Below are 27,109 nucleotides of genomic sequence, written 5' to 3'. Positions count from 1 at the left end.
AATGAGGCCAACTGTACTGATATTTGTGAGGTGACCATGGAAGTAAAAACAAATAGTGACCCAAGCTCAGGATTTCTGAGTGCTAATCTGAGCTCTGCCACTGACTCTCTGTGGCCTATGGCAAGTCACTTAACTTTTTTGTTTTGCATCTTCCTTGTGTCTGCATAGGGAGAGTAACAACATACAGTACCTACCTTACAGGGAAATTGTGATGATTAGCTACCGTCAGTAAAGTGGTTTGGAGACAGAAAGTGCTATAATAAATACCAGGTATCATCATGTAAACCAGACCTCCAGTTATGAGTAGTCGAAAAAAGGGTCAAAAAGTGCTAAAATCTTGAAGGAAACAAAAACTACTTTAAAAATAAAATAAAATCTCTGCTTCCCCTTTTGTTATTTTTGTTTTAAAATTACTCCAGTACTTAGTATCACACAGTACTTAGTATCACTTTCCAAATAGCTGTTTTAATAAAACATTTTTTTAGATGAACATTTATGACTCAATTACAAAACACACTTAAATAGATAATTATAGTGGAAAGGATGAGACAACTATATCCATGGCTGTGCAGACGAACTGCTGCTATTTATTTTTTCTCATATAATGTCCATCTGGATTGAATCAAGAGCATTGCACTAAAATAAAAGTCCTTAATTTCTTCCTCCTCCCTTAAATAAAATTTTGCTAAAGTGTACTTTATTGGGGCTTTAACTTAACTGCATATTTGTGGGGATTACCAACTTTTAAGCCACCCGCACGTTTTCTTGGGAGAGGGATGGGAGACTCACATTCTACTGAATGGCTTGAAGACCTCAGTGCTAAGTATGGCCCTTTTTTTATCCCTCTTATGTCAAACGCTTCAGTTGGTAATTTAGGAGGGCTTCCCCTTTACCACCTGAATCTTGGTAGTAGATTCATAATGGTTCTCATGTGGGGGAAGGAGTTCAAAGTGCTCAACGGGGGCCTTGAGCTCTTCAGGGAAAAGCTTGGTGGTGGTGTTCCTTACCACCACACTGAGCTGCAGGGTACCCTCCCCCTCAAAGACCAAGTGTTTCCCCTCTGTATGCACTCAGTGCTGATGGCCAATCTAAATGGTGACAGGTAGATAGTGGGTAAGTTTTGTGGAGTTTAGTGAGTGAAGCAAACCACATGCAAAATTTTTAATTAGATAATTTGCATATTTAGAACCAAAGTATCTGTAACAATAAACTGTTATCAGCAGGACAGGCTGTCCACACACCGTGCCCTGCCAGCATACTTTGATCTTTATCTGGAGGATGCTGTGGAAGAAATTTGCTCTATGAGTAGCAGAGGTAATTTAGTCGCTGTGGCCCATGACGTTTTTGACCCCTCTGCTGAGTCTGCCAACTAGTGCAGAGTATAGTGTGAGTTTGAGACATTGGAGCTGAAACTGAAGCCCACCAAACTCATCACATAATAGGGGACCACCAAATATCCGTTAGATGGGAACAGTTTTTAATCCATAGTAATCTGGTCTGGATTAAAATTGGTGACCTACAGACGAGAGGGTTTGCAGCCCATAAGCAGTGCTCTGAGGCATCTGGTCCCCCAGTAAGATCTGATGCTTCGCGTTCATGAATGAGATTTGTGTTCTTGAAAGATACACAGATTAAATCAAGTTCTGACCTTTTTGGATTTTACACAAGGTGAAGACTTCTGCTCTGTTTAAAACAGAGACAGAATCTCCCACACATTGTTCTGTACTTCCGTCCCATATCGTTCTTAAAGGGACAGCTCCCATTAACTGAAATGTAAACTGTAGAAATACAACAGTAAAACTGATATTAACCCAGCATAGTAATTTACTGTTAAGTATAACATTTTGCAATATAAAAACATTTTAACAGCTAGAAATATTCCAAGGTTCTCACACTATATTTTACAAACAATAAGTGTTATATAAAAGCCCATTAAGGACTTGTCTGCATGGTGAGGTAATGCACTCTACCGGGGTGTGATTCCTAAAGCACACAAACGGATTGTACATTAATTGGTCCATGCAGATCCTGCTGGTAGAAACTAAAAGTTCCTGTAGAGTGCATTACCACATAATGTAGACAAACCCTAAGTTTACAAGTATAAACATCCACAATTTGGGAAAACAGTTTTCAGTTTGCTACAGCAAACCTTGCTTCTGCCTTCTTTTGTGTATGCATTGTGATTGTTACATGTTCATATACTATTTTTTTTCCCAGCTCAGAGTTCAGCAGAGTTGGAACCCAGGAACTTCAAATCCACTACACAGACTTCTTGCACTTACTTTCTCTACCTCCGTTTTACAGATATACAGTGACACGGTTGCTAAATGTGTCAGTGTCACCTGAGATCTGCAGGTAGCAGTGCTAGGAGAAGCTGCCTGTGTAAGGGAGGCTTTGGGAGCACACACTGTAGGGAGAGGTTTACTTTGCAAGGCCCACGAGCCAGTAAGAAAGTCTCATCTATAAACTGAAAGGGGAGAAATATTTGAATTTGTTGCATATATGTGCGTCCAGGGAGGTGGGGCATATAAGACAGGAGAGGAAGAAACTGCATGTCTGAGCATGGTTGTGTCTGGGAGGAGGCATATAAGAGGGAGAAACTGGGAATGGAGTTAAGGACCAAGGGACAGGAAATTTAGTTGTGAGCAAGAAAGATGTTTAAAAAGGAGAAAGTAAGTGAGGGTTAAATATTTAAATTATTACTTTTATCTGCGGCCGCTCCCCCCTACTCCCCACTATGCCTACAAGATTATTGAGCACAACTTCTCCACTCAGCAGTGAAATCACAGCCCTGTTTGGTTTAAGGACTTTTAAGAGAAAAATCCTAACTCAAATAAAAGCAGCAGTAAGGAAAGGAAAACTGTTCAGACACTAAAAATAAAAGAACGCCACTCATGAGGCTGGTTATTACATCTGTCCAAAGTTTGGAATTCCAGACATCAGGGTCACGAGGTCACCCAAAGGTTACTTTTCTCCCAGTCGAGAACAAACATAACGGAACTGCATATCAGCATCTTTTCCCATCCCACTTGAAGGATTGCCAGAACTGCAGTTGGATGTGTTCACAAGTGACACAAAATTCTATTATTAAACACAGACAGAATATGCCATCGGTCACTTAGCACAGAAGGAAACCATTAACATCAAAAGGGGTGGAGTAGAGAGGCTTTTTATACTGCCAACTGCACGTATAAACTTAATACTAAGTAGAAGAACATAACTGATTCATATGGGGTTTTTTGTGTCTTGGAAGGCTAATGCATTTCTTCAGTTCAGCTATGCTGATGCAGAAGTTTATAAATACAATATGGCAGAAAACCAAAATCCAAAACAAACTCTCTCCTGGGCCACATTTCTATAATTTGGGTTGGAATACGTGAGCATTTAGTAAATTCTTCTTTTATTAGAAGAGTTGAGCTGCAGCTGAATTTTCCAAATGCTACAAATGTCATGATAATATTTTAAATGTTTTACCATATTTAGCTACAATAAGCTCTCATTCAAAATGAAAAGTTCATTCCTCTAAAATAACAGCCCTAGAGAAAATCTGAAGGTTACCCGCAAAAACTGTGACTCAGATTGAGTTAGTACATATTTTATTTAGGGAGAATCTTATGGACTTCACCTTTTTAGTCCTTTATCGTTCACTTGTATTACTTCAGATGTTAGACACGCATACAGTTGACTTTTAATATGTCCTTTAAAAAAAAAAACCTTGAAGAACGTAGCATTTCACTGAATGACAAAGATTTAGAGCCAAGACATTAATGAAGTAATGAAATACAAGACTTAATTAGCTTATTCTTTTGTAGCTTTCAAAATTTAATTTAGAGCAGTTAAGGTTGGCTGTGTGTGATCATTTTCCCGAGTCCTTAAAAGTTTAATGCCTTAGGAACAACTTTAGAATGTTTTAAAAATAAATATTTAAAGTGATGCTACAGGAGCCACACAATAATATCAAATTATAGCTTAACCTTTTTCCATATAATAGTTTTTCAAATTCCATATGATTTAAATATTCGGGGGAGGGAGGTTCTGTTGTTCTAGCATAATGTTAAAGAAACACAAGAGTTGCGGCAAATCTTTTAGTAAGATAGAAGAAGCAAAGCTGGTAAGACTTTCCTGTGTAGTTGACGGCAAATGGCTGCTACAGGTGATTTAAGCCTTAACTGCGTAAATCACATTAGGCCACTGTAAATTAACATTAGACTTATACAATTCCTTCTAAATATTGATGTAAACTTTACAAACAAACAAATTTGATTTTTTTCAGCATGAATAAAACATTACAGAATTTTAAAATAGCACCATTCATCTGGACCAACCATTGTCAGTTAAGTTGTACCTTTGCCTTACTTCATCAGTTCTGCACTGAGATCAGCTTTGCTAGACCAGAGGATCCAGTCTGCAATTTTCCAGCCAAGTAAAATCCAATTCATACTTTCGAAATTAAATTTCCTTGTGACATTAAGTAGCTTCAGTTGCAAAGAACAAAGACACCTTCATGTAGATCTGGAGCTGTGAGCTTTAAGAAGACTGGGCGTAATGCTCTCTTTTCTGTTTACAGAGTAATGTTGTCTTGTTGCTGGATACGAAAACTGGTGCCATTCATAGACTTTTATTCTCATCAGATACCCAAGAAGTTCCAAAGAGAGCATCCTGGTGGGGCAACAAGGAGGAGCCGGTGAGGAACAACAACTTCCTGGCTAGACTATACCAGACCTATCAGAGCTCAGTATTACAGACATGCTAGCAGGATAGCTTCCTTTCTATCTTTTATGGAACAAACAGTTAATTGTGTACTGCGATCGATAGATAGATAGATAGATAGATTTTGAATTCTCAGTTTTGTACCAGCAGAATATATCATCATTACAGAATAGAAGGGCAATAAATAAGGGATGCTGTCTAGGGATATGTAATTTTTACAATGAAACCCTTTCAGATATTTTGCTAAGAGTTACAGAACGTTACACATTGTTGCGGTCCTGTTGAGCCCAGAGCAGAGTGATCTGTAATTCATTTTACTATAATGCAATTTATGAATTTGGAGTAGGTGGGAAAGTGCTTTGAGATGCGGTTATCATTACTTAAAGAAAAACTAGCAAATTTGGTATGATTCAGTGATTGCTGCTTGATTCTCAGCACTCTTGAAAATCAGGCCACCTATTTATGTGCCTAAATGTGGGTTTAGAAACCTAACTTTAGGCACACTTTTTTGATCATCTTGGCCAAATATTTTAGTTTCTGACCTTTCTAACCAGAAAAAAGCATAACTAAAAATGTAAGGAGTCAGGTAAACTATTGGGAACTGACCTGACAAATTGTAATTGATGTGTAATGCATTTTTTTAGATCAGTCACAAAATGTGCAGAGAGTTTTCACATAAAAACTGGCTGGTGTTCTACAAAGAAGAAGGGTGAGAGTTAACTATAAATTACATAGCTTTTGTTTAAAAAAATAGATTTCTCATATACATTCTCTGCCTCATGATTGTTTTCTTGGTTTACATTTCACAGAAACCACCTTATTGTGCTGGATGTACTGGAGGGTCGAACTCATACTATCTCACTACCTATCAATCTCAGATCTGTTTTCCTAGTGGCTGAAGACCGTTGGCTCTTGGTGGAAAGCAAAACAAATCAGTAAGTTAACCCAATTCATTATTTGTTTGGTAGTATCTAGGAGCCCAAGTCATGGATCAGGATTCCCTGTGCTAAGAACTATACAAATATAGAACAAATTGAGATATTTGGCAATATTTGCAGCTGCACACCAGTATTTGTGTGCATCTAACCTACCTGCACAAATGCCTGATGTGCCCACACAAATTTACTGATTTTGTTTGTGTCTATGGTTAGATGCCTACAGTCAGATTTCTTAGAGGTGCAGATTTCCCCGTGCCCAAATTGCACTGGTGAATCCAGAGTGGTGAGTGTGCAAGATGAGCTTATGTAAATTTGCACCACTGAAAATCTAGACCAAATTTGGCTATGTCCACATTCATAGCACATTTTACACAACTGGTATTTATGCCTGTATAAATTAGGTCCTTGCCAATATTAGTGTGACTAACTGAAAATCTGGCTCATTAGTCTACTCTCCTAGTTACTTTGATTCATAGTTTAATGGAACAAACAGTGCTCCATTTTCCAGTTTCTGTTTAACCTCACAATAAATAAAAGTGTATAAATAGTTACTGTAAGCAAATCTGCTTCTCTATGGTTTACTTTCTCGACCTGTAAACTAGAGAGGATAAATGCTTACCTACCTCAGATGTGTTGTGAGGCTTCATTAATTTTAAGTAAAACATGTTGAGATCCTTGTCATATAATTATAGAGTATTTTTTACTATTTAACAAATAAATATTCTTGTTACACCATTTTTTTTAATAAGTCTGCATTATTTACAGGAAATTTCTTTTAACCAAGCCAGCGCATATGGTGTCTGAAGAGAGTGGAGTTTGCCAGCTGCATGCATTGAATGAAGACCCAGTTGACAAGGGTTTTGGTTTAACAACAGGTACTCAGTGTAAACCTGTGTCACTCTTTTTTTTTTTAATCAACTCTATGTTTGTGCCTGTACAAACAACATTCTTGTACTTTAGATGTTTGAGTAATTTCATGTCTGATTCTTTTACTGTAGTGTGTTATTCATATCATTGTTTCAAAAAAGATGGCAAAGTTCTGTACATAGGCTTGGAATTGTTTGAATAAAATGCCTCAGAAATTTTGAGAACTGTACACACACACACACACACACACACACACCCCTATTATAGGGGGTGCTGGTAGCAACCCCTTTATTTAGACTGCCTATCACTTTCCATTACAAGTGATTCTTGCAACCTTTCATTTGAGGAGCTCTCACGCCTCCATTGTTTGTAGCAGACTTTGACATTCATGAGGAAGAACCCTTTAGGCTTCTGAAATTCCTTTTCAATATCCCATGAAATTCCATTCAGATTTGCCTGAGATATTGAGTTAAAACGTGCCGTTTTCCTTCTCTCAATTGTATTCCTCAGAAAAATGTTGCCAGCATGCCACAATTATTGAACATTGTCAGTAGAGGCAGGTTTGGAACAAATTGATAAATTAAACTGTAATAAAGCATAAGGACCAGATGTTATTCACCCAAGAGTTATGAAGGAACTCAAATATGAAATTGCAGAACTACTAACTCTGGTATGTAACCTACCACTTAAATCAGCCTCTGAACCAGATGATTGGTGGATAGCTAATGTAACACCAATTATTAAAAAAGGCTCCAGAGGAGATTCTGGCAATTACAGACTGGTAAGCCTAACTTCACTACCAGGCAAATTGGTTGAAACTATAATAAAGGACAGAATTATCAGACACAGAGATGAACATGATTTGTTGGGGAAGAATCAACAAGGCTTTTGTAAAAGGATATCATGCCTTACTAATCTATTAGAATTCTTTAATGGGGAGGAGGGTCAACAATTATGTGAACAAGGATGATATATGGATATAGTGTACTTGGACTTTCAGAAGGCCTTTGACAAGGTCCCTCACCAAAGGCGCTTAAGCAAAGTACGGAGTCATGGGATAAGAGGAAGGGTCTTCTCATGGATTAGTAACTGGTTAAAAATAGGAAACAAAGGATAGGAATAAATGGTCAGTGGAGAGAAATGTCAATAGCAAGGTCCCCCATGGATCTGAACTGGGCCCAGTGCTGTTCAATATATTCATAAATGATCTGGAAAAGGGGGTGAATAGTGAGGTGGCAAAGTTTGCCGAGGATACAGAATTACTCAAGATAGTTAAGTCCAAAGCTGACTGGGAAGAATTGCAAAGGTTTCTCACAAAACTGGGTGACTGGGCAATAAAATGGCAGATGAAATTTAATGTTGATAAATGCAAAGTAATTGGAAAATATAGTCCCAACTATACATATAAAATGATGTGGTCTATATTTTCTGTGACTACTTAAGAAAGAGATTTTAGAGTCATTATGGCTAGTTCTCTGAAAACACCTGCTCAATCTGCAGCAGCAGTCAAAAACCTAACAGAATGTTAGGAACCATTAGAAAAGGGATAGATAATAAGACAGAAAATATCATAATGCCACTATATAAATCCATTGTATGCCCACACCTTGAATACTTGTGTGCAGTTCTGGTTGCCCCATCTCAAAAAAGTTAATAGAATTGGAAGAAGTACAGAGAAGAGCAGCAAATGGGTAAATACTTGGGGCCAGAGATTCCCAGGGCTGAGAGTGGGGGCAAGAGAGATCCTCGTTAGGCTGGTCATCCCCCTGACCAGTCCCCAGACCCAGCACCTGCAACCAGCAGCCCACCCCCACACTTCAGAAAAAAGTCTTCTGTTGCTGCCAGCTAACATGGTGATTCCTGTAGTCCTAGTAGCATCAGTCTCTGTTGCAGTGTGAAAGGTTCCCAGTTGAAACCATGCTGATGATTCATTATTGGGTGGGGGAATTGTTACAGTTGTATATGATTATACAGAATATAGAATGTGATTATATTTTTTCCCTTTAAAAGAAAAAAACTCATAAAAACCTAGGAAATTATATACAAAAATTCTATATTAAAAGAAAGTTATTTAGGTAGAAAATTAGGATATTGCATATTCTTTAATTTTGCTCCCTTGGGCATATACATTTCACTGTTGTCTCATTCAACGCATACGAGGACACAAGTTGGCAGAATTAAGGCTTTCCTAACTTTTGAGTGCTTGACTTTGCAACCAAAATAATGTTAATTTAACCTCATGTTATTGGATGTAGTACAATATAGCAAACAGGTCTTGACTTCTTTTCTTCATTTTATTCCTATTGAATTATGATAAAAAGAATAATGGTAATTAGTGCTCAGTGCTTGTAAGGATAATTGGTTCCTCTTGCTTATCTGGATTTAATGCTTATCATTTGATTCCCCACTTTAGCACCCGATTTGTGTGTGCCGCACACAGTTTCAAGTGACCAACTATCTTCAGAGAACCTAAGCGTAGCTGTGGGACAAAAGATCAGCTCGCCCAACAGGATTCTCTCGGATGTGCATAATTATGCTACTATCGTTGTTGGCTTCCCAGAACTAATGGTAAAACCAGTATTATTAAATTGTAAAATAATGATCATTACATTTATTTCATAACCAGTTAATCTAAATAGCTATTAACCTAATTATTTGCAAGAGGTAGTGAATAATGAGGTTATAAAATGTGTAGAGTATGCCATGTTTGTTAGCGTAGTGAGATTTCAGAAGAACTTGACAGTGATAGGAAATTGGGTGACACAAGGCAGATGAAATTCAATGGAAATGAGTTTCATGCACTACGCATGGAAGAACAGTCTTACTCCTCATACACAGACAAACATTTTAAATTAAATGTAACTACTCAAGAAAATGACATAATTGCAGACAATTCAGTGTGAACATCTGCTCAGTATGCAGAAGCAATCAATATAGCAAATGAGATGCAAAGCTGCATTAAAAAAAAAAAGAAGTGAAGAGAGTACTACAGAAAAATACTATCATGCCATTGGCTGAATTGATGGTGTGCCTGATCGTGAATACTGTGTTTGGTTTTGCTCACCCTGTTTCAGAAATCTTATAGCAGAAATAGAAGAGATCCAGAAAGGGAAATGAAAATGATTAGAGGCATATGAGGGGAGAGTATATCGATTAGAGATGTTGCACAGAATGAAGATGAACAAGAGGGACATGATAGGGGTATATTTGGCATTAAGAGGGTTTTTAGGATAATTCTATTTACTATCTAATAATAAAAGGACAAGGGGACACCTGTAGGAATTAAAAGTCATCAGATTTACAATTGATAAAAGGAAATACTTTTTGACATAACACATAACGTTGACCCATTGAAGTCACTGCTATAGCACTTGGAGGTACGGAGCTTACTAAATTGAAACAAGGATTTAGACATTTCTAAGAATAATTACAATATCTGCCACAGTTACACTAGCTAGGCCTGAGCCTAGTATAAGCCAACCAATACCTCCCTTGGGTTAGAAAGAAATGTTAGTCAATATTATTGAATATCTTTCCAGTATGGGGTTTTAGTACATTTTATGAAGTAACTCATAGTTGCCAAGATCAGAAACAGGATACATGACTATAAGGACCATGTCTAATGTTTTTCTGGTCATATAATATGTCAGGGTAAATAAGAGAAAGTAACCATTAGCTGGCATTAGAAAAAAGCTAGTTAGTATTCTGAAATCCAGAACAGATTAGGAAAATAGCAGGTAAACCTCCCCCTATACTTTTACAGGGTAGCATTTCAGTTTGATTTGATTTGTTTTTAAAATACTGTATTATTAAACTAGGTTTTTTTTTCCATGTGTATATTATACATTTGTTTTAACAATGTTCTTGAATGTTGAGAAATGGGCATTAAATAGTTTTATACGTAATGCAGACCTAATGGCTGTTGCAAGTATCACATGGTTGGGGAAACAGTTTGTAAATAAATCCTTTTATATAGATTGGTTACAGATCAAATTGTTTAAATGTTTTCTCCTCCTAGTTGAATGGCCTCAGGGCATAAAAATCTTGTGTGGCATCATCTTAACAATGGAAGTGCTTTTATTGAAAAGGCTTTAGAGAGTCAACTCTGATGCCTACAGCAGCCTGACCTCTCCTAAACAAGACTTGAGTGCTTTTGGCCTCTTGCTTGTCATGGGCAGGTGGCATATGTTTGCATGCAGTTCAAGCAACTCACAGCCCCCAGAGACAGAGTACAGGCTCTTGAGGCCAGAGTGTCTGAACCTGAGGAGCATAGGGAGACAGAGAGGTACATAGAAGACGCTATTAGGGACAGAGTAGAGTGGTCCCACTTCCTGTCCAACAGCCCCTGTGCTGTTAAGGAGGGTGAAAGTCTCAGGGCAGGAGAGCATCAAGCTGGAGCAGAGGGAAACCATCTCATAGTTGGGATCCACCTTCCAGATGATGTCATGATATCCTCTTGTACTGAGAATATCCCTCTGGGGATAGGGACCCCAGTTATTAGGAAGAAACAGATAATAATGGTGGGTGATTGGATTATTAGAAACATAGATAGTTAGGTTTGTGGTGACCTAGAGAACTGCATGGTGAACTGCCTACCGGGTGTGAAGGTAGCAGATCTGACGGGACATCAAGATAGCCTTATAGGTAGTGCTGGGAGGAGCCAGTGGTTGTGGTACATGTAGGTACCAGTGACATAGGAAAAGGCAGTAGAGAGGTCCTGGAGGCCAAACTTAGGCTTTTAGGTAGGAGATTAAAGTCCAGGACCTCCACGGTAGTATTCTCTGAAATGCTTCCAGTTCCCTGTGCAGGGCCAGGAAGAACTGCAAAATCTAAATGTGTGGATGAGACGATGGCGTAGAGAGGAGGAATTGAGGTTTATTAGAAACTGGGGGTACCTTTTGGGGAAAGAGTAGCCTATACAGAAGGGACGGGCTCCACCAAACCAAAATGGAAGCAGACTGCTGGCATGTACAGTTAAAAAGGTTGCAGAGGAGATTTTAAACTAAGGATTGGGGGAATGCTGACAGGTGCAGAGGAGCACATGGTTCTGACAGAGATATCTCTTAGGGATGAAATTATTAGAGGGGGAACTCTATATCCCAGTATAGAGGATAGGACAGACGTTGATAAAGTACAGGTAGGATTTAGTGAGGAACAGCCAAATGTAAAAGAGATCCAGTTAAACATGACACATGAAGGCAAGCAGCTAAATATTGACAAAATGCGTAAGTGCTTATATACAGATGCTAGGAGTCTAAGATAGGTGACCTAGAATGCCTGACATTAAATGAGGATATTGCTGTAACAGCCACACAGAAACTTGGTAGAATAAAGAAAATCAATGGGATACAGTAATACCAGGGAACAAAATATATAGGCACGACAGAGTAGATTGCACTGGTGGGAGAGTGGCACTATATGTTTAAAAAAAAAAAAGGCAGTCAGATAAGGTGTAAATCTTCAGTGACTCAAACAGTGCCATAGAATCTCTCTGGATAGAAATTCTATTCTTGAGTAATAAGAGTATAGCAATTGTCATATACTAGGGATCACATGACCAGCATGGTGATGGTGATTCTGAAATGATAGGGGATGTTAGAGAGGCTACAAAACCAGAAAACACAATAATAATGGGGGATTTCAACTACCCTTATATTGCCTGGGTAAATGTCACCGACAGGGTGTGATGCAGAGATAACATTTCTAGACATCATTAATGACTGCTTCTTGGAGCAGCTAGTCCTGGAACCCACAAGGAAAAAGGAAGTTCTTGATTTAATCATTAGTGGAACACAGGCTTGGGCCCAAGAGCAACTTTCCATAGCTGAACTGCTTGGCAATAGTGACATAATATAATTAAATTTAGCATCCTTATGGGGGGGTGGGGAGGAGGGAGAGAAAAAGGAAAACCCACCACTTAAGATTTAATAAGGGGAACTATACAAGAATGTGGATGCTAGTTATACGGAAATTAAAAAGAGCAGTCACATGCAAGCCGCATATATACTACTTAAAAACACCATAATGGAGGCTCAGATTAAATGTCTACCCCAAATATATTTTTTTTAAAGTAGGAGGACCAAGTGCAGAGTTATGGAGGCCGTTAGAGGCAATAAGGCATCCTTTAAAATTTGGAAGTCAAATCCTATCACTGAAATCAGCCTCTGTAGCAGATGCCTGCAAGGTAGCTAACATAATGCTGATTTTTTTTTAAAAGGGCTCCAGAGAAGATCCTGGCAATTACAAGCTGATGAGGCTAACTCCAGCACCAGGAGAATTGAAAGAAACTATTGTAAAGAACATACATAGATAAACAAAATTTGTTGGGGAAGAGTCAACATGTTTTTTCTAAAGAGAAGTCAGGCCTCACGAATCTATTAGAATTCTTTGAAGGAGTGAACAAGTATGTGGGATACTGGTGATCCAATTTATATAGTGTACTTGGATTTTCAGGAAGCCATTGACAAGGTCCCTCACCAAAGGATCTTAAGGAAACTAAGTAGTGATGGGATAAGAGGGAAGGTTCTCTCATGGATCAGTAACTGGTTGAAAGAAGGTAACAAAGGGTAGGAATAAATGGTCAGTTTTCACAATGGAGAGAGGTGAACAAGTGGGGTCCCCCAAAGATCTGTACTGGGGCCTGTGCTGCTTAATATATTCATTAATGATTTAGTAAAGAGGGTTAACAATGAAGTGGCAAAGTGTGCAGATGCTACAAAATTATTCAACAAAGTTGAGTCCAAAACAGACTGAGGAGTTACAAAGGGACCTCATAAAACTGGGTGAGTGGGGAAGAAAATGGCAGGTGAAATTCAAAGTTAAGTGCAAAGGAATGCACAATGGAAAACATAATCCCAACTACACTTATACAATGATGGGTTCTAAATTAGCTGTTGCCATCCAAGAAAGAGATCTTGAAATCACCTTGGATAGTTCTCTGAAAGCTCCTGCGCAAAGCCTAGCAGCAGTCAGAAAGGCTAACGGTATGTTAGGAACGATTAGAAAAGGTATAGAAAATACCATAATGTCACAATATAAATCTATGGTATGTCCACACCTTTAATACTTTGTCACCCCATCTCAAAAAGGATATGGTGGAACTGGAAGAGGTTTAGAGAAAGGCCAAAAAAAGATGATTAAGGGTATGGAACGGTTTCCATATGAGGGGACACTAAAAGGATTAGGGCTGCTCATCTTAGAAAAGAGACAATTAAGGGGGAATATGATAGAGGTTTATAAAATCATGAATGGTGTGGCAAAAGTGAATAGAAAAAAGTGTTATTTACCCCTTCACAAAATACAAAAACCAGCGATCACCTGATTAAATTAATAGGCAGCAGGTTTAATACAAACAAGGGGAAGTACTTTTTCGCACAATGCACAAATAACCCATTGAACTCTGCCTTGGGATATTATGGTGGCCAAAAGTACAAATGTGTTCATAAAACAACCTGATAAGTTCATGGAGGGTAAGTCCATCTATGGCTATTAGCCAAGATGGCAGGGACATAGCCCCATGCTTGGAATCACCCTAAACTCTGACTGCCAGAAGCTGGGAGTGGAAGACAGGTGGATTACTCCATAATTGCCCTGTTCTGTACACTCTTCCTAAAGGTCTGGTACAGAGACAGGATACTGGGCAAGATGAGCCTTGGTCTGAGCCAATATGGCAGTTCTTATGTTAGTAGAAGCTCACGCATCTTGTCAGTAGAAGCTCCCTCAAAGACAGACACAGCCAGCTCTTCTACCTCTCATGGCATGAACTGAGAATTGTTCAAAATGCTTAAGTTTGATTTGAAATGGGAGCTTATCCAGACCATTTGTTTAAAGGGTGCTTTATACAAGTCTTTGCTCACTGAAGTCCTCAAGTTACCTTATCTCTCTCTCAGTCTCCCAATGAGGTGTACAGCTGGAAGAGAGGCTCCTCGCTGGGCAGCCGACATGCTTCTCCTTCTGATCCATTTTACTATGGGAGTCGCAGTAAAACTGGAGCTGCAAAACAAATTAATTGTGTGACTTTATTAGCTACTAATCAAATAGTCAGAATTTTAGCACCTGGAGACGTCCCTTTGAAAGAACTTTATCCAAAAGGTAAGAGATTACCTTATTTCAACTGTATCAACTGTAGATGAAGGCTTTCTTTTAATTGTAGAGTACTCATGCCGTATGTTTATAACGTGCTTTAAAGAATCAGAAAGCAAACATGTAAAATCCTAACTGGATTTGGAGAGAAAGAGGGGAGTTGCACACATTTTACCAATTCTAGAATGAATTTAGTGCACATTGAAGATCCAAAATTGCAAGATTAGGGAATTAAGTCATCTGTCTGCCCACAGAACAGGTATCCTAGTGGAGTTAATCCTAATGGAATTAATCTTAATTGTGTCTTGGTTAACATGACTCTGTGGCCATCTGTGCATATGCATGCTCTAAGGTAGAAGGGATGTTTGTGAGGTTCAGGCACAGGTAAATCTGCTACAGATTCCTTGTGTAGCCGTTGGCAAATCACTTCATTTCTCTGTGCCAGTACATCATCGAGCCATTGTAAAGCTAAATCCACAAATGTTTGTAAAGTGCCTTCTCATCCATGGATGCAAGGTGGCATAATAGAACAAAAGATTTGCAATTCCTGAGTCTAACTGCTTTTCTTCCACTGATTCGCATGTTGCCTTGGGAAGTCATTTAACATATCTGCCTCAGTTTCCTCATCTGCCAAATGGGATATTATTGTATTTCCTTATCTGCTTCCCAGGAAAATCACATTTGACTATTTATTATATTTTGTGGATGAATGATGGCACTGTTTATATATAACTCCCCTAATAAAAACAGATTGCTTTAATGTAATGTACTTCTTTTTAAATTGATTAGTGTTTTATTTTAAGTTATTATTTAAGTGTATTTTATTTTTAAACCACTCAAATGATTAAAATGCTTTTATTGTGGCTGACTCACTCATTCTGATGTGTGAAATCTACTTTGATTGCAGGGATAAAATACATGCCTCTTACCTTCTTGAACTTGTATAAGTAGCAGAAGGTTGCTTATTCACACCATTTATTCTGTGAAACTGAGTTGTCATGTGAAACAGAAGAAAGTTGCATATAAAACAATTAAAAATCACTGTAAGCTTGGCTTTATGCATGAGCAAATGCTGTAGAATGCTGATGCAGCAACTGTTGCAATTTGTTATAATAAAAAACAAAAAACGTTTGCTCTAAGTATCAAGCCAAATTGGAATAACTTGAATTTGGTGTGTAGCCCTATGTTTCCCATCCTCCCCGGTAACTGGTCAGTTTTGGCACACAGCGTTCCATTTCTATTAAGAATTTAAAATACTTCAGCCAGATTCCAACACGGTGCAATACATTTTGTCAAGATTGTACCAGCAGCAGCAAACAAAGAAGTTGTTCTCTATTTTATTGGAACTGGTAACTTGGATAGTAGCTATATATATTTTAAAAAGAAAAATAGCAATTAATTAACTCTCCAAAGAATACCAAATAGATCTGTGCCCTCAATATATAAACATAGGTAAGGGATCATGTCATATTTCAGTAATATACTTAAGTCTGAAAGCAAGGATGTGTAATTAGGGCTACTTGAGGGCAAACATGCACTTGTGCATTCATCATTTATTGGGTATGAATTTAAAATAACTGCTTACTTCTACCACATCACATGAAGGCAGGCAACTAAATATTGACAAATTTTATAAATGCTTGTATACAAATACAAGTCTAAATATATGAGTGCAGGTGAGGGCCTGGTATTAAATTAGGATAGTGATATAATAGGCATCACAGAAAGTTTTTGGAATGATGATGATCAATGGGATGTGGAAATACCAGGGTACAAAATATATAGCAATGACAAAGTAGGTCAGAGTGGTGGGGACATGGCACTATATATGAAAGAAAGCATAGAGTCAAATACAGTAAAAATCTTATTTACATAGACTCTCTGTGGATAGAAGTATCAGAGGGGTAGCCATGTTAGTCTGTATCTGTAAAAAGCGACAGAGAGTCTTGTAGCACCTTATAGACTAACAGAAGTATTGGAGCATGTCTGACGAAGTGGGTATTCACCCACGAAAGCTTATGCTCCAATACTTCTGCGTCTGATGAAGTGGGTATTCACCCACAAAAGCTTATGCACCAATACTTCTGTTAGTCTATAAGGTGCCACAGGACTCTTTGTCGCTCTCTATAGATAGAAATCCCATGTTTCAATAATAAGAGTATAGCAGTAGGAATATGCTACTGACCACCTTACCAGGATGGTGACATGATTGTGGAATGCCCAGGGAGATTAGAGAGGATACAAAAACCCAATAATAAGAGGAGATTTCAACTATTCCCATATTGCCTGGGAACATGTTACTTCAGGATGGAATGCAGAGATAAAATTTCTGCTTCTTGGAGTCGCTAGTCCTGGAACCCACAAGCAGACAGGCAATTCTTGATATAGTCCTAAGTGTAGGCAAGATCTGGTCTATAAGGTAACTATAGCTGAACCGCTCGATAATAGCAACCATAATATGATTAAATGTAACATCCCGGGGGCGTGGGGAACGAGAATACCAAAGAAACACACCACAGTAGCATTTCACTTCAGACAGGAGAACTGCAGAAAAATGAAGATGCTAGGAACAGTCACAAGAATGAAATGCCTGCAAGCTGCATGGAAACTTTTTTAAAACACCGTAACAGAAGCTCAAACGATATGTATACTTCAAATAAAACAAAAACAGGGCCAAAAACTACCAGCGTGTCTAAACAGAGTGGTTAGAAACAAAAAGACATCTTTTAAAAATTGAAAGTCAAATGTACTGAGGAAAATGGAAAGAAACGGAACTTTGGCAAGTCAAGTGTACAAGTATACTTAGGCTGGCCAAAAACGAATTTGAAGAGCAACTAACAAAAGACACGAAATCTAACAAGCAAAAAACTAAGTACATCAGAAACAGGAAGCCTGCCAAACAATGCATAGGGCAACTGAACGATTTGAGATGCTAAAGGAGCATCGGTCTTTAATGCAGAGGATGTGAGGGAGATTATCACACCAGACCCATCTTTTTAGTTGACATCTCTGAAGAACTGTCCCAAACTGAGGTGTCAGTAGTGGAAGATTTGGAACAAGCTAAACATGAATAAGTTATAAGGACCAGATGGTATTCCCCCAAAAGCTCTGAAGGAACTCAAATATGAAATTACAGAACTACTAACTGTGGTATATAACTTACAGCATACCAGGTGATTGGTAGATAGCTAATGTGACACCGGATTTTTAAAAACCTCTAGAGGCGATCCTGGTAATTATGAGCTGGTAAGCCTAACTTCAGACCAGGGCAGATTGGTTGAAACTATAGTAAAGAATAGAATTATCAGACACAGAGATGAACACAATATGCTGGGAAAGAGTCAGCCTGGCTTTTGTAAAGGGAAATCATGCCTCACCAATCTATTAGAATTCCTTGCTGGGGTCAATAAATAGGGGACAAGGGTGATCCAGGATACAATATACCTGGATTTTCAGAAAGCCTTTGACAGGGTCCCCCACCAAAGGCTCTTAAGCAAAGTAAGTTAAAAGAGAAGATCCTCTCCTGGATCAGTAACTGGTTAAAAGAAGGAAACAAAGGGTAGGAATAAATGATCAGTTTTCACAGTGGGGAGAGGTGAACAGCAGGGTTCCCCAAGGATCTGTACTGGGACCAGTATTGTTTAACATATTCATAAATGCTCTGAATAGGAGGAGAGACTTAAAAGAATTAGGGCTGTTCAGCTTAGAAAAGAGACAACTAAAGGGGGATATGATAGAGGCCTATAAAATCATCAATGGTGTGGACAAAATGAATAGAGATGTGTTATTTACCATTTCACGCAATACAAAAACCAGAGGTCACCCGATTAAATTAATAGGCAGCAGGTTTAATTAAAAAAAATTAGCTAATATGTCCTTGCAATTTTCAAGATTTTTAAAAGCACTGTGTTTTGAAATGCTGCCCAGGTGTACTGTCAGTGGGATGAACAATATGCATTATCTTCAATGACAGGTAAAAGAAATGGTATAGGTAAGGTTGCAATAATGCCTGATGGGCATTTTTGTGACCAGAGCTTTATTTGTTTTGACATCCACTGCACTATACAACGTTGCTCTTTTATTATTCTAGCCTCCTGATTTCTGACTATTAGTTCAGTAATAAAATTCAGTAATTGCAATGTATAGACCAGGGGTCGGCAACCTCTGGCATGCGGCTCGCCAGGGTAAGCACCCTGGCGGGCTGGGCCAGTTTGTTTACCTGCCGCATCAGCAGGTTCGGCCAACCGCGGCTCCCATTGGTCGCGGTACGCCGTCCCAGGCCAATGGGGGCTGCGGGAAGCGGCATGGGCGAAGGATGTGCTGGTTGCGGCTTCCCACTGCTCTCATTGGCCTGGGATGGCGAACCGCGGCCAATGGGAGCCACGGTCGGCCGAACCTGCCGAAGCGTCAGGTAAACGAACTGGCCCAGCCTGCCAGGGTGCTTACCCTGGCGACCCTCTTGGCAGAGGTTGCCAACCCCTGGTATAGACCTACATTTAATTTGAAAGCTTATCATTTTCTGATATGTCCTATCTAATGTATGTTTAAATTTAATCTGATAAATACACATGTAATATTTTATTAATAATGCAGCTAAAGTAATTTTCTTTAACAAATTTATCTATCTGCAGATATCACTCCTCCGCAAACAGCTGGGTATCTGGAAGTAACAGACCTTAACTCAAAGAAACTTAAATACATCCCTATTCCCAGGTATCTGATTTCCATCAGTAAAACAGCCTCATCTTGTAGGAGTAACAAATACAATTCATTAAGCTCTCTTAGTTAGAATAGATATTGGCTTTTCTTACTTTTTTTTATGTGACACCTGGGTGGGTTTTTGGTGCACTGTTTCCTTATTACCTGTTGGATTACTTAATGTTGTGAAAGTAATTTTTACTCAAATATGCAGAACTCTTCAGCAGCTGTGTATGGTGTACCCCTCTATTGAAAAGTTGTATTTATCCATTAGCTGGAAAAAATTGGTGTTAGCAATTGATATTAGAGGTACCGTCCTCTTTTCCTTTTTCTCCCCTCCCCGTTTCCTCTCTTCTCTATCTCACCCTTTCTCTCCTCATCTTCCCTGCTTCCTTCCTTCTCCCTTTTCATCTCTCCCTTCTATTCTTCATTTTTCTCACTCTAAGATCTTATATAGGGAGGAAAGAGAGTTCAGTGGTAGGAGGACCTGGGCTCCAAGTTCCTGCTCCATCAGACTTCCTGTGTGATCTTGGGCAAATCACTTAAGTCTGTCTCTGCCTCAGTTCCCAGCCAGTAAAATGCAGTTTCTTGCCTCACAGGGATGTTGGATGATAAATATTTTAAAAACTGTGAGTCCATATGAGTACCTTAGATAGATTGTATGGCCTCCACACTACAGTACCTGACAGCCTACTTCAACGAGTGCAAAGTATAATTTTAAAATAATACTTTGCTTATGAATTGTCATTTTTCACAATGATCAAGGTTTCCTTAAATAACAGTCTCCCAACTTTTCATTGGTACTGTGCATGTGTGTGTAACCAAAAGGTATGAAATACTGAATTATATTGATTAAAAAAAAACAACAACTGTCTCATTCCATATGATCTTTAAGGGCATGTATGGAATGAGGCCAGATTCCTAATGTGTTCTGCTTCCTTCCACTTGAACTTTGAGGGTACATATGGAATTGTTATTTCCTGAATTTTGAGTGCTTCATTTTGCATCACTAACATTCTTTAGTTTAGTTTTTTTAATGGAATCTACTATGTAAATGAGCAGTCTACATTTCTATTTATAGTACAGTATAGTTTTATCTAAAAGTGATTGTTCATCCATGTTTCTCATGGTTTGCGTAACCTAAATGTGCTGAATATATTCAGCCAAAGAGCAATTCTGCAGCTAGATCTTTTGTCCTATCAATTTGTAGAGAGAGCATTTGGCAGGGAAATGCAGTGTTTGCAGAGCCGCAGCACATTGGTTAAAAGGTATGAATTCATAGTAATACAGATGAAAGTCCTCTTTGGGGCTTTCCTCCAAATTTGGGTGGGTAGCTTATATTCAGAACCTTTTTGGTTCCAGAGGTGCTTCATACTATGGAGCAGTGATAGTTGCTTCATAAGTGAGATTGAAGCTAGTTTTCCATTATAAGCCCTATTTTCGAACTCCCAAAACGTCCCCCAAAAGGTAACATTCTGCCTGAAATTACATATACCACATGTTATGTCAACATTAATTCTGCCTGTTAAAGTTTTAAAAAATATGTACAAAGGTCCAAATAGATTATAAAATTCCATTTCCTTTTTAAGGGTTCATTTCTAATACCCTATAACACCAAACGTATACATATACTAAAACATTCCTAACTACAGAAAGCTAGGTATGTTAGTTGCTACACCATATATTTAATATAGTTAAAATAACAAATGTTATTGCTTCACAGGTATAGTGCACTGAAAGTCCTGGAGTTCAGCTTGGCATACTACGATTTCAAGTAGTAGTAAGCCTAAGACTTTCTGTGAGCTGTAGCTGTGTCTGCACGGTAAGTTACTGTGCGGCAAGCTGGTACGCTGTAGATTCACACCCTGGCTTCCCGCACAGTAACTTGCCATGTAGACAAGGCTTACATCAGTTTAACTTCACACCTTTAGTTAAATCGGTGCCACTTAGTGTGTAAACCAGTTCTTATTTTCTAATTTTCCGTATTATTTCAAGTTATTTTCCAAAGTTGCTAAGTTGTGTTTTTTCCCATTAATTTTGTACAATTGTGTTTTCCCTTGCCAAATATTTAAATATTTTTATAATGATAATTGTATCATATCTTTTTATTTTGCTTCTCTGAGCCTTCCTGTAATTCCCAGCAGGATAAGTTTGGGATCACTAATAAATTTGCTGCTGGCATCTGAATGAAGGTCATTCATAGAGGTTATAACAGTTAGGATACAAATGCTCTTTTGGATTTCTGCCCAACTTCTCCATTTTCCAGTTTTTCTGTGTTGCTTGCTTCCTGTTTGACCTGGTTATTTCACTCCCCCTTGTTCTCTCTAAAACAGGGATGGGCAAATTACGGCCCCAGGGCCGCATCTGGCCCTTCAGACGTTTTAATCCAGCCCTCGAGATCCCGTTGGGGAGCAGGGTCCGGGGCTTGCCCCACTCTGTATGTGCCATGGCTCCACGCAGCTCCTGGAAGCAGCGGCATGTCCTCCCTCTGGCTCCTATGCGTAGGGACAGCCAGGGGGCTCCGCACGCTGCCCCTGCCCTTGCCCCAAGTGCCGCCCTCGTAGCTCCCATTGACCTGGAACCGTGGCCAATGGGAGCTGCAGGGGCAGCACCTGGAGATGGGACGGCACGCAGAGCTGCCTGACTGCCCATACATGTAGGAGCTGGAAGGGGGACATGCCGCTGCTTCCGGGAGCCGCTTAAGGTAAGCGCTGCCTGGAGCCTGCACCCCCAATCCTCTCCTGTGCCCCAACCCCCTGCCCCAGCCCTGATATCCCCCTCCCACCCTCCGAACCCCTTGGGTCCCAGCCTGGAGCACCCTCCTGCACCCCCAACCCCTTGAGCATTCATGGCCCACCATACAATTTCGATACCCAGATGTGGCCCTCAGGCCAAAAAGTTTGACCACTCCTCTAAAACGAGAGGACTGATCTCCTTAAAAATAGATTGGAGATAGAGGTTACTTATACAGCATATTCCATGCTACATTTATCTTAGCTATCTTTTATTCAGCTATCAGTATTATGGAAACATCTTTCCACCCTATCTAGTTCCAGTATGTGGTGTGCTTTGGGTAATATAGTGGGACTGCCAGGTCCAGTCTTGATCTCACTTGGATTGTTGATGGATCATATTCATGAGTGTACACCTTTCTGTGACCTTGCTCAAATTTCAAGGGTATTTTTTAAAATTGGCACCATGGCTACTGAAATAGTCTCTCTAGTGTCAATTGTGACTGTTAGATAAACCATATTTGGCTTTATTTTTCAGATCAGTGTCTCTCTCTCCATATACATCATGGCTGTTAAAGATCTCGGACACAGATGTTCTGTTGGCGCCACTGGGCAAAGTAGGTTTGGTTACAGTGGATATGGGCGGCAGTGTGAGGCTTTGGGAGACAGGACTTGACAGCCTACAGCGTTCTCTGCAGGACTGGAGAAACATGATTGGACAAGAGGATGGTAGACCTGTGCAGGTAGGACTTTAAAAATCACAAGTTAAAAACATTAACAAAATGTTACCAGTGAGTTGAAGTTTCTAGGTTGTTTAAAAAATAAATTATGATGAAAAGTATCATGAAGTAGAATTAGGCCTAGACCAGCAACAAAAATCAAATAGATCTTTTTATTAAAAAATCATGGTGTCCTTTAAGATCTTATTATAGGTGGAGCGGGTAGTGGGCAGCAGGATTAAAACAAACAAAAGGAGGTTCTCCTTCACACGATGCACAGTCAACCTGTGGAACACGTTGCCAGGAGATGTTCTGAAGGCCAAAAGTATAACTGGATTCAAAAATGAATCAGATAAATTCATGAAGGATAGATCCATCAATGACTATTAGCTGAGATGGACAAAGACAAAAACCCATGTTTCAGGTACCCGTAAACCTCCAACTGTCAAAAGCTGGGATTGGACAACGGGATAGTGCATTTGAAGTTGCCCTTTTCCGTTCGTTCCCTCTGAAGCATCTGGTTCTGGCCACTGTCAGAAGACAGGATGCTGGGCTAGATGGACAATCGGTCTGTCTCAATATGGCTGTTATGTTCTGGTAGTGATGCCTGTTGTTACAGTTGTCTAACATTTCCAGGAAATCCTCCTGTTTTCAGTTTGCATTTTTACTAGACTTTAACCATTTGGGCTGAAATTTTCCAAGCTTGCTTTCTGCCTCACGATAGCTTTCCAAAATAGGTATTTTTCCAATATTCAGAGAAATTATTGGGAATTATTTTAAGAGCTGTACCACCTCCATACTTTGGAAAAGGGACTTTAAATTTTTCAGGAGAATGGTCCAGTTTTGAGAGTGGTGTCTTTTGCTGTCCCCATGAGAATCTAGGCAGATTGGGCCAAATTATAAGTGTCTGCAAATTCCATTGCTGAATAGATTTGTAGATAATTACAATATACAATATGTAAGTAAAAAAAATATAAATATCTGTGAGTACTGTGTGTGTATAGGCATGCGTGCGCACACAAAATATATACACACCTGAATCAGCTAGTGTGTATGTGCACTACAGCAATATAATGGACAGAATCAGCACTATTCAAATGTCTCAATCTGTAGACTGTTAGTTAAAAGAAGTTTTCCTATACTTGAATCAGTAGGACAGGAGATTCAGAAGGATTTGAGTTCAATCCCAGCTTTTGTCATAAATTTCCAAGTGTCCATGCTGTGCAGTATATATACACACCTCTATATAGCCCCATGTGGCCATAAATATGGTACTCCCTTTTTGTCTCTTTGTAGTCTTTATATGTAATTATAACTATTTCGGTTATCAATCTGTATAACCCCTTTTCTAGCACTTTCAAATGTGATAGTAGATTTAAGATTTTCTAAATAAAATCTTTCCACATTATTTTCAAGAGATCCAGTAGCCCGAAAGTATAAATTGGATGTAGTAGGCAGAAAGTACAATTCTCCTTTCACTCGCTCTTCCTACCCCCAACTCCCGTTCTACAAGATGTTCTGCATTTATAGAAATTTGTGCAACCACTGACCTGTTCTTGTTACTGGAGCTCAGCGAATGCCTTTCATAAAAGTCATGAGAAAAGAAAACACTCTTCCAGTACCACATTTGTGTTATTTATTGCTTTACCAATGCCAGACATTTTCATTGTCAGTAAAGTAGTGCTAGTGCCATCTAATGGCCAAATATAGTCGGTTTTAATCAAAGCATTTTGGTTGATGGTGTATCAAGTATCAGAGGGGTAGCCGTGTTAGTCTGTAGCCACAAAAACAACGAGCAGTCCGGTCGCATCTTAAAGACTAACAGATTTATTCATATATATATATATTTATAAATAAATCTCTGTTAGTCTTTAAGGTGCCAGACTCCTCATTGTTTTTGGTTGATGTGGTTAATAGCAAAATATTGCTGTCCTTATCTTAGAAGAACAGTGTCAGGATTACTGGCTTTAATTAGTTTGTTCTGTAGCTCTCTTTTGATTCAGTCTCATCGAATTACTAGAATTTCAGTCAACTCAGATGAATATTTTTAAAAAAATCTACTTTGTGCTTGCGAAGTATCCTTCATCTGAAAATGTCAAAGCACATTACAACATTGAGTAATAAGTATTACAGAAAGGCTACAGGATTTTCCCAAGCTCACAGAGTAACTCAGTGGCAAGTTAGTCATAGAATTTAGTTCTCTTGACACCAAATCTTCCTAACTACCAGACATGTTGCCACTTTGTTGGCTATAAGGGTACGTCTACACTTACCGTCCGGGTCGACGCGGTGAGTTCGACTTCTCGGAGTTCGAACTATTGCGTCTGATCTAGATGCGATAGTTCGAACTCCTGAAGCGCCGCGGTCGACTCCGGTACTCCACCACTGCAAACGGCGGTGGTGGAGTCGACGGGGGAGCCGTGGAGTTCGACCCCGTCGCGTCTGGACGGGTGAGTAGTTCGAATTAGGGTACTTCGAATTCAGCTACGCTATTCACGTAGCTGAATTTGCGTACCCTAATTCGAACCCCCTTTTTAGTGTAGACCAGGCCTAAGATTCTAAAAGTTAGAGATAGAAAAGTCCTCTTAGCACATCTACTTCTTCCTTCTGACAATGCAGATAATACGTCTCCTGTCAGGGCACTGTCAGATTTTAAAATTATATAACATTGATTTGAACTGAAAGGTTGAGAAGAAACCCCACATTTTGGTCTGGAAACTCAGACCATATTCATTTCTGCGCATTTTTCAACTTTATACCACACTTACAAATCACACTTGCTGCAAAATGCATTATTTTCAGCATACAGCATTTTATAGAGCAGCAAGTAAATAATTTAGCATTTAGCATTTAACTTATCTTTTAAAAAAGATGTTGGCACACAATATGTGCACATTGTGAAATACAAGTTTACCTGGTGTAGGGAAGTGAGAAGGCACTTTTTCCATATGAGGTTAGCCTTTTAATGGACATAGACGTAATAGCTTTGTTTTATACATGGTATTTATTTTCATTAGCTAAGGGATGATATTGCAATGCATAATATGTTCTCAAGTTATCCCCTATCAAAAGTAAAAATTATTACCGTATCTGAAAGCAAGAAATAAGAAATGTGAATTTAACTTTGGCTTCAGGAGATACAGACAAGCTGCTCTGCTAAAAAAGCTGCATCTAAATATTGCTTAATACACACATGTGAAGAATCAAAAGTGCCTTGCAATCACATTTGTTCAAGTTGTTGGACTTTTCCCGGGTATTTAATGAGATATTTCTGACCCCTCCACCAAACACCACAACATGTCTGCAAGGGTTCTGTCCTTTGAAGCAAAATGGTGAGAAGTCTCTGACAGGAAGTATGTTCTGATAGCTGGGGACAGGCCTCCAAACTAGTTTTAGTTTTAGCTTCTGGACTTGTGCTTTGGTTTCCGCAAGCAGGCGTTAAACCTCAGAACTAGGCAGTATGCACATAAACGGGCAAACAAACGGAAAGCAAACAGTATTTAAATAAAATGTCAACAAGGACTCTCTCTGAACTTTCTTTAGCTACAGCAGTCCAGGAGGCTAAACAAATATGGATAGGTTTTAGGCAAAAACACAACTGTTCCATTTTGCCTTTGTATTCATCAATTGGGATCCAGTGGTATAATCTTTTGTTAGCCTTCAAATCTGTCAATATTTGTTTCGTATTGTACATACACTCAGTGTTCAAGCTGCTGAAACTGTGAGGCTACAAAAAATAGTTTCTAAAAGTAAAATTACTTGTTAAAAGTAATTGTAAGTTTTCCCTATTTCATAAAATGTTTGGACTCTGTGTGTGTCAGGGATTTTATATAATATGCCAAAATGTTTACATGTGGGTGTCTGAAGTTGGGCTTCCACGATTATATTTAGGCACCCAGTAAAGTGGCCAGATTTTCAAAAGTGCTGGGCACCCCTTTATGTCAGTGGAGTTACTAGATGTTCTGCGAGTCCAGCGCTTTTGAAAATATGGCACTTTATGAGGTGCCTGAGTATGGGCTTAAAAGCTTTCCTTTAGGCACCCATTTAAAAAAACAAACAACCCCCCCCACACACACATATACCCTAAATGTTTTAGGGCAATGTACATAGACCCCTCAGTAAGTTTAGTTGGTTGCTATTAGAGGGCAAACCTAGACATTAGAAATAGAATTCAATTCTACCAGTGCCTGTTTGTCTCCTATAGCACAATATTGAATCTTATGTCCCATCTAGTTTTCAGTGACTTCAGAATAGAGGGTTCCTCCACTCACACCACAATATTTATATAAAAGCAAGCTTTGAGATACATTTTAGAAGTTGCACAGAGTTTAATAATCTGTGATTATACATCAGGTACTTTATA

At 39.0% G+C, this 27,109-nt stretch overlaps 1 protein-coding gene across 1 annotated transcript in view; it reads left to right on the top strand.

The window, feature by feature from the left end:
* Positions 1–27,109, top strand: part of VWA8 (von Willebrand factor A domain containing 8) — a 282,235-nt gene that overhangs the window by 203,087 nt on the left and 52,039 nt on the right. The window contains exons 30-37 of the mRNA XM_045012690.1: positions 4,568–4,684; positions 5,355–5,419; positions 5,520–5,645; positions 6,414–6,523; positions 8,929–9,083; positions 14,405–14,606; positions 19,229–19,310; positions 22,566–22,770. Of these exons, the coding sequence (XP_044868625.1) occupies positions 4,568–4,684; positions 5,355–5,419; positions 5,520–5,645; positions 6,414–6,523; positions 8,929–9,083; positions 14,405–14,606; positions 19,229–19,310; positions 22,566–22,770 (1,062 nt within the window). The remainder of the gene's footprint in view (positions 1–4,567; positions 4,685–5,354; positions 5,420–5,519; positions 5,646–6,413; positions 6,524–8,928; positions 9,084–14,404; positions 14,607–19,228; positions 19,311–22,565; positions 22,771–27,109) is intronic.

This window comes from Mauremys mutica, chromosome 1, assembly GCF_020497125.1.
Source record: "Mauremys mutica isolate MM-2020 ecotype Southern chromosome 1, ASM2049712v1, whole genome shotgun sequence".
Taxonomy (NCBI): domain Eukaryota; kingdom Metazoa; phylum Chordata; order Testudines; family Geoemydidae; genus Mauremys; species Mauremys mutica.
The sequence above is the reverse complement of the archived record's forward strand: the minus strand, read 5'-3'. Positions and strand labels throughout refer to the sequence as shown.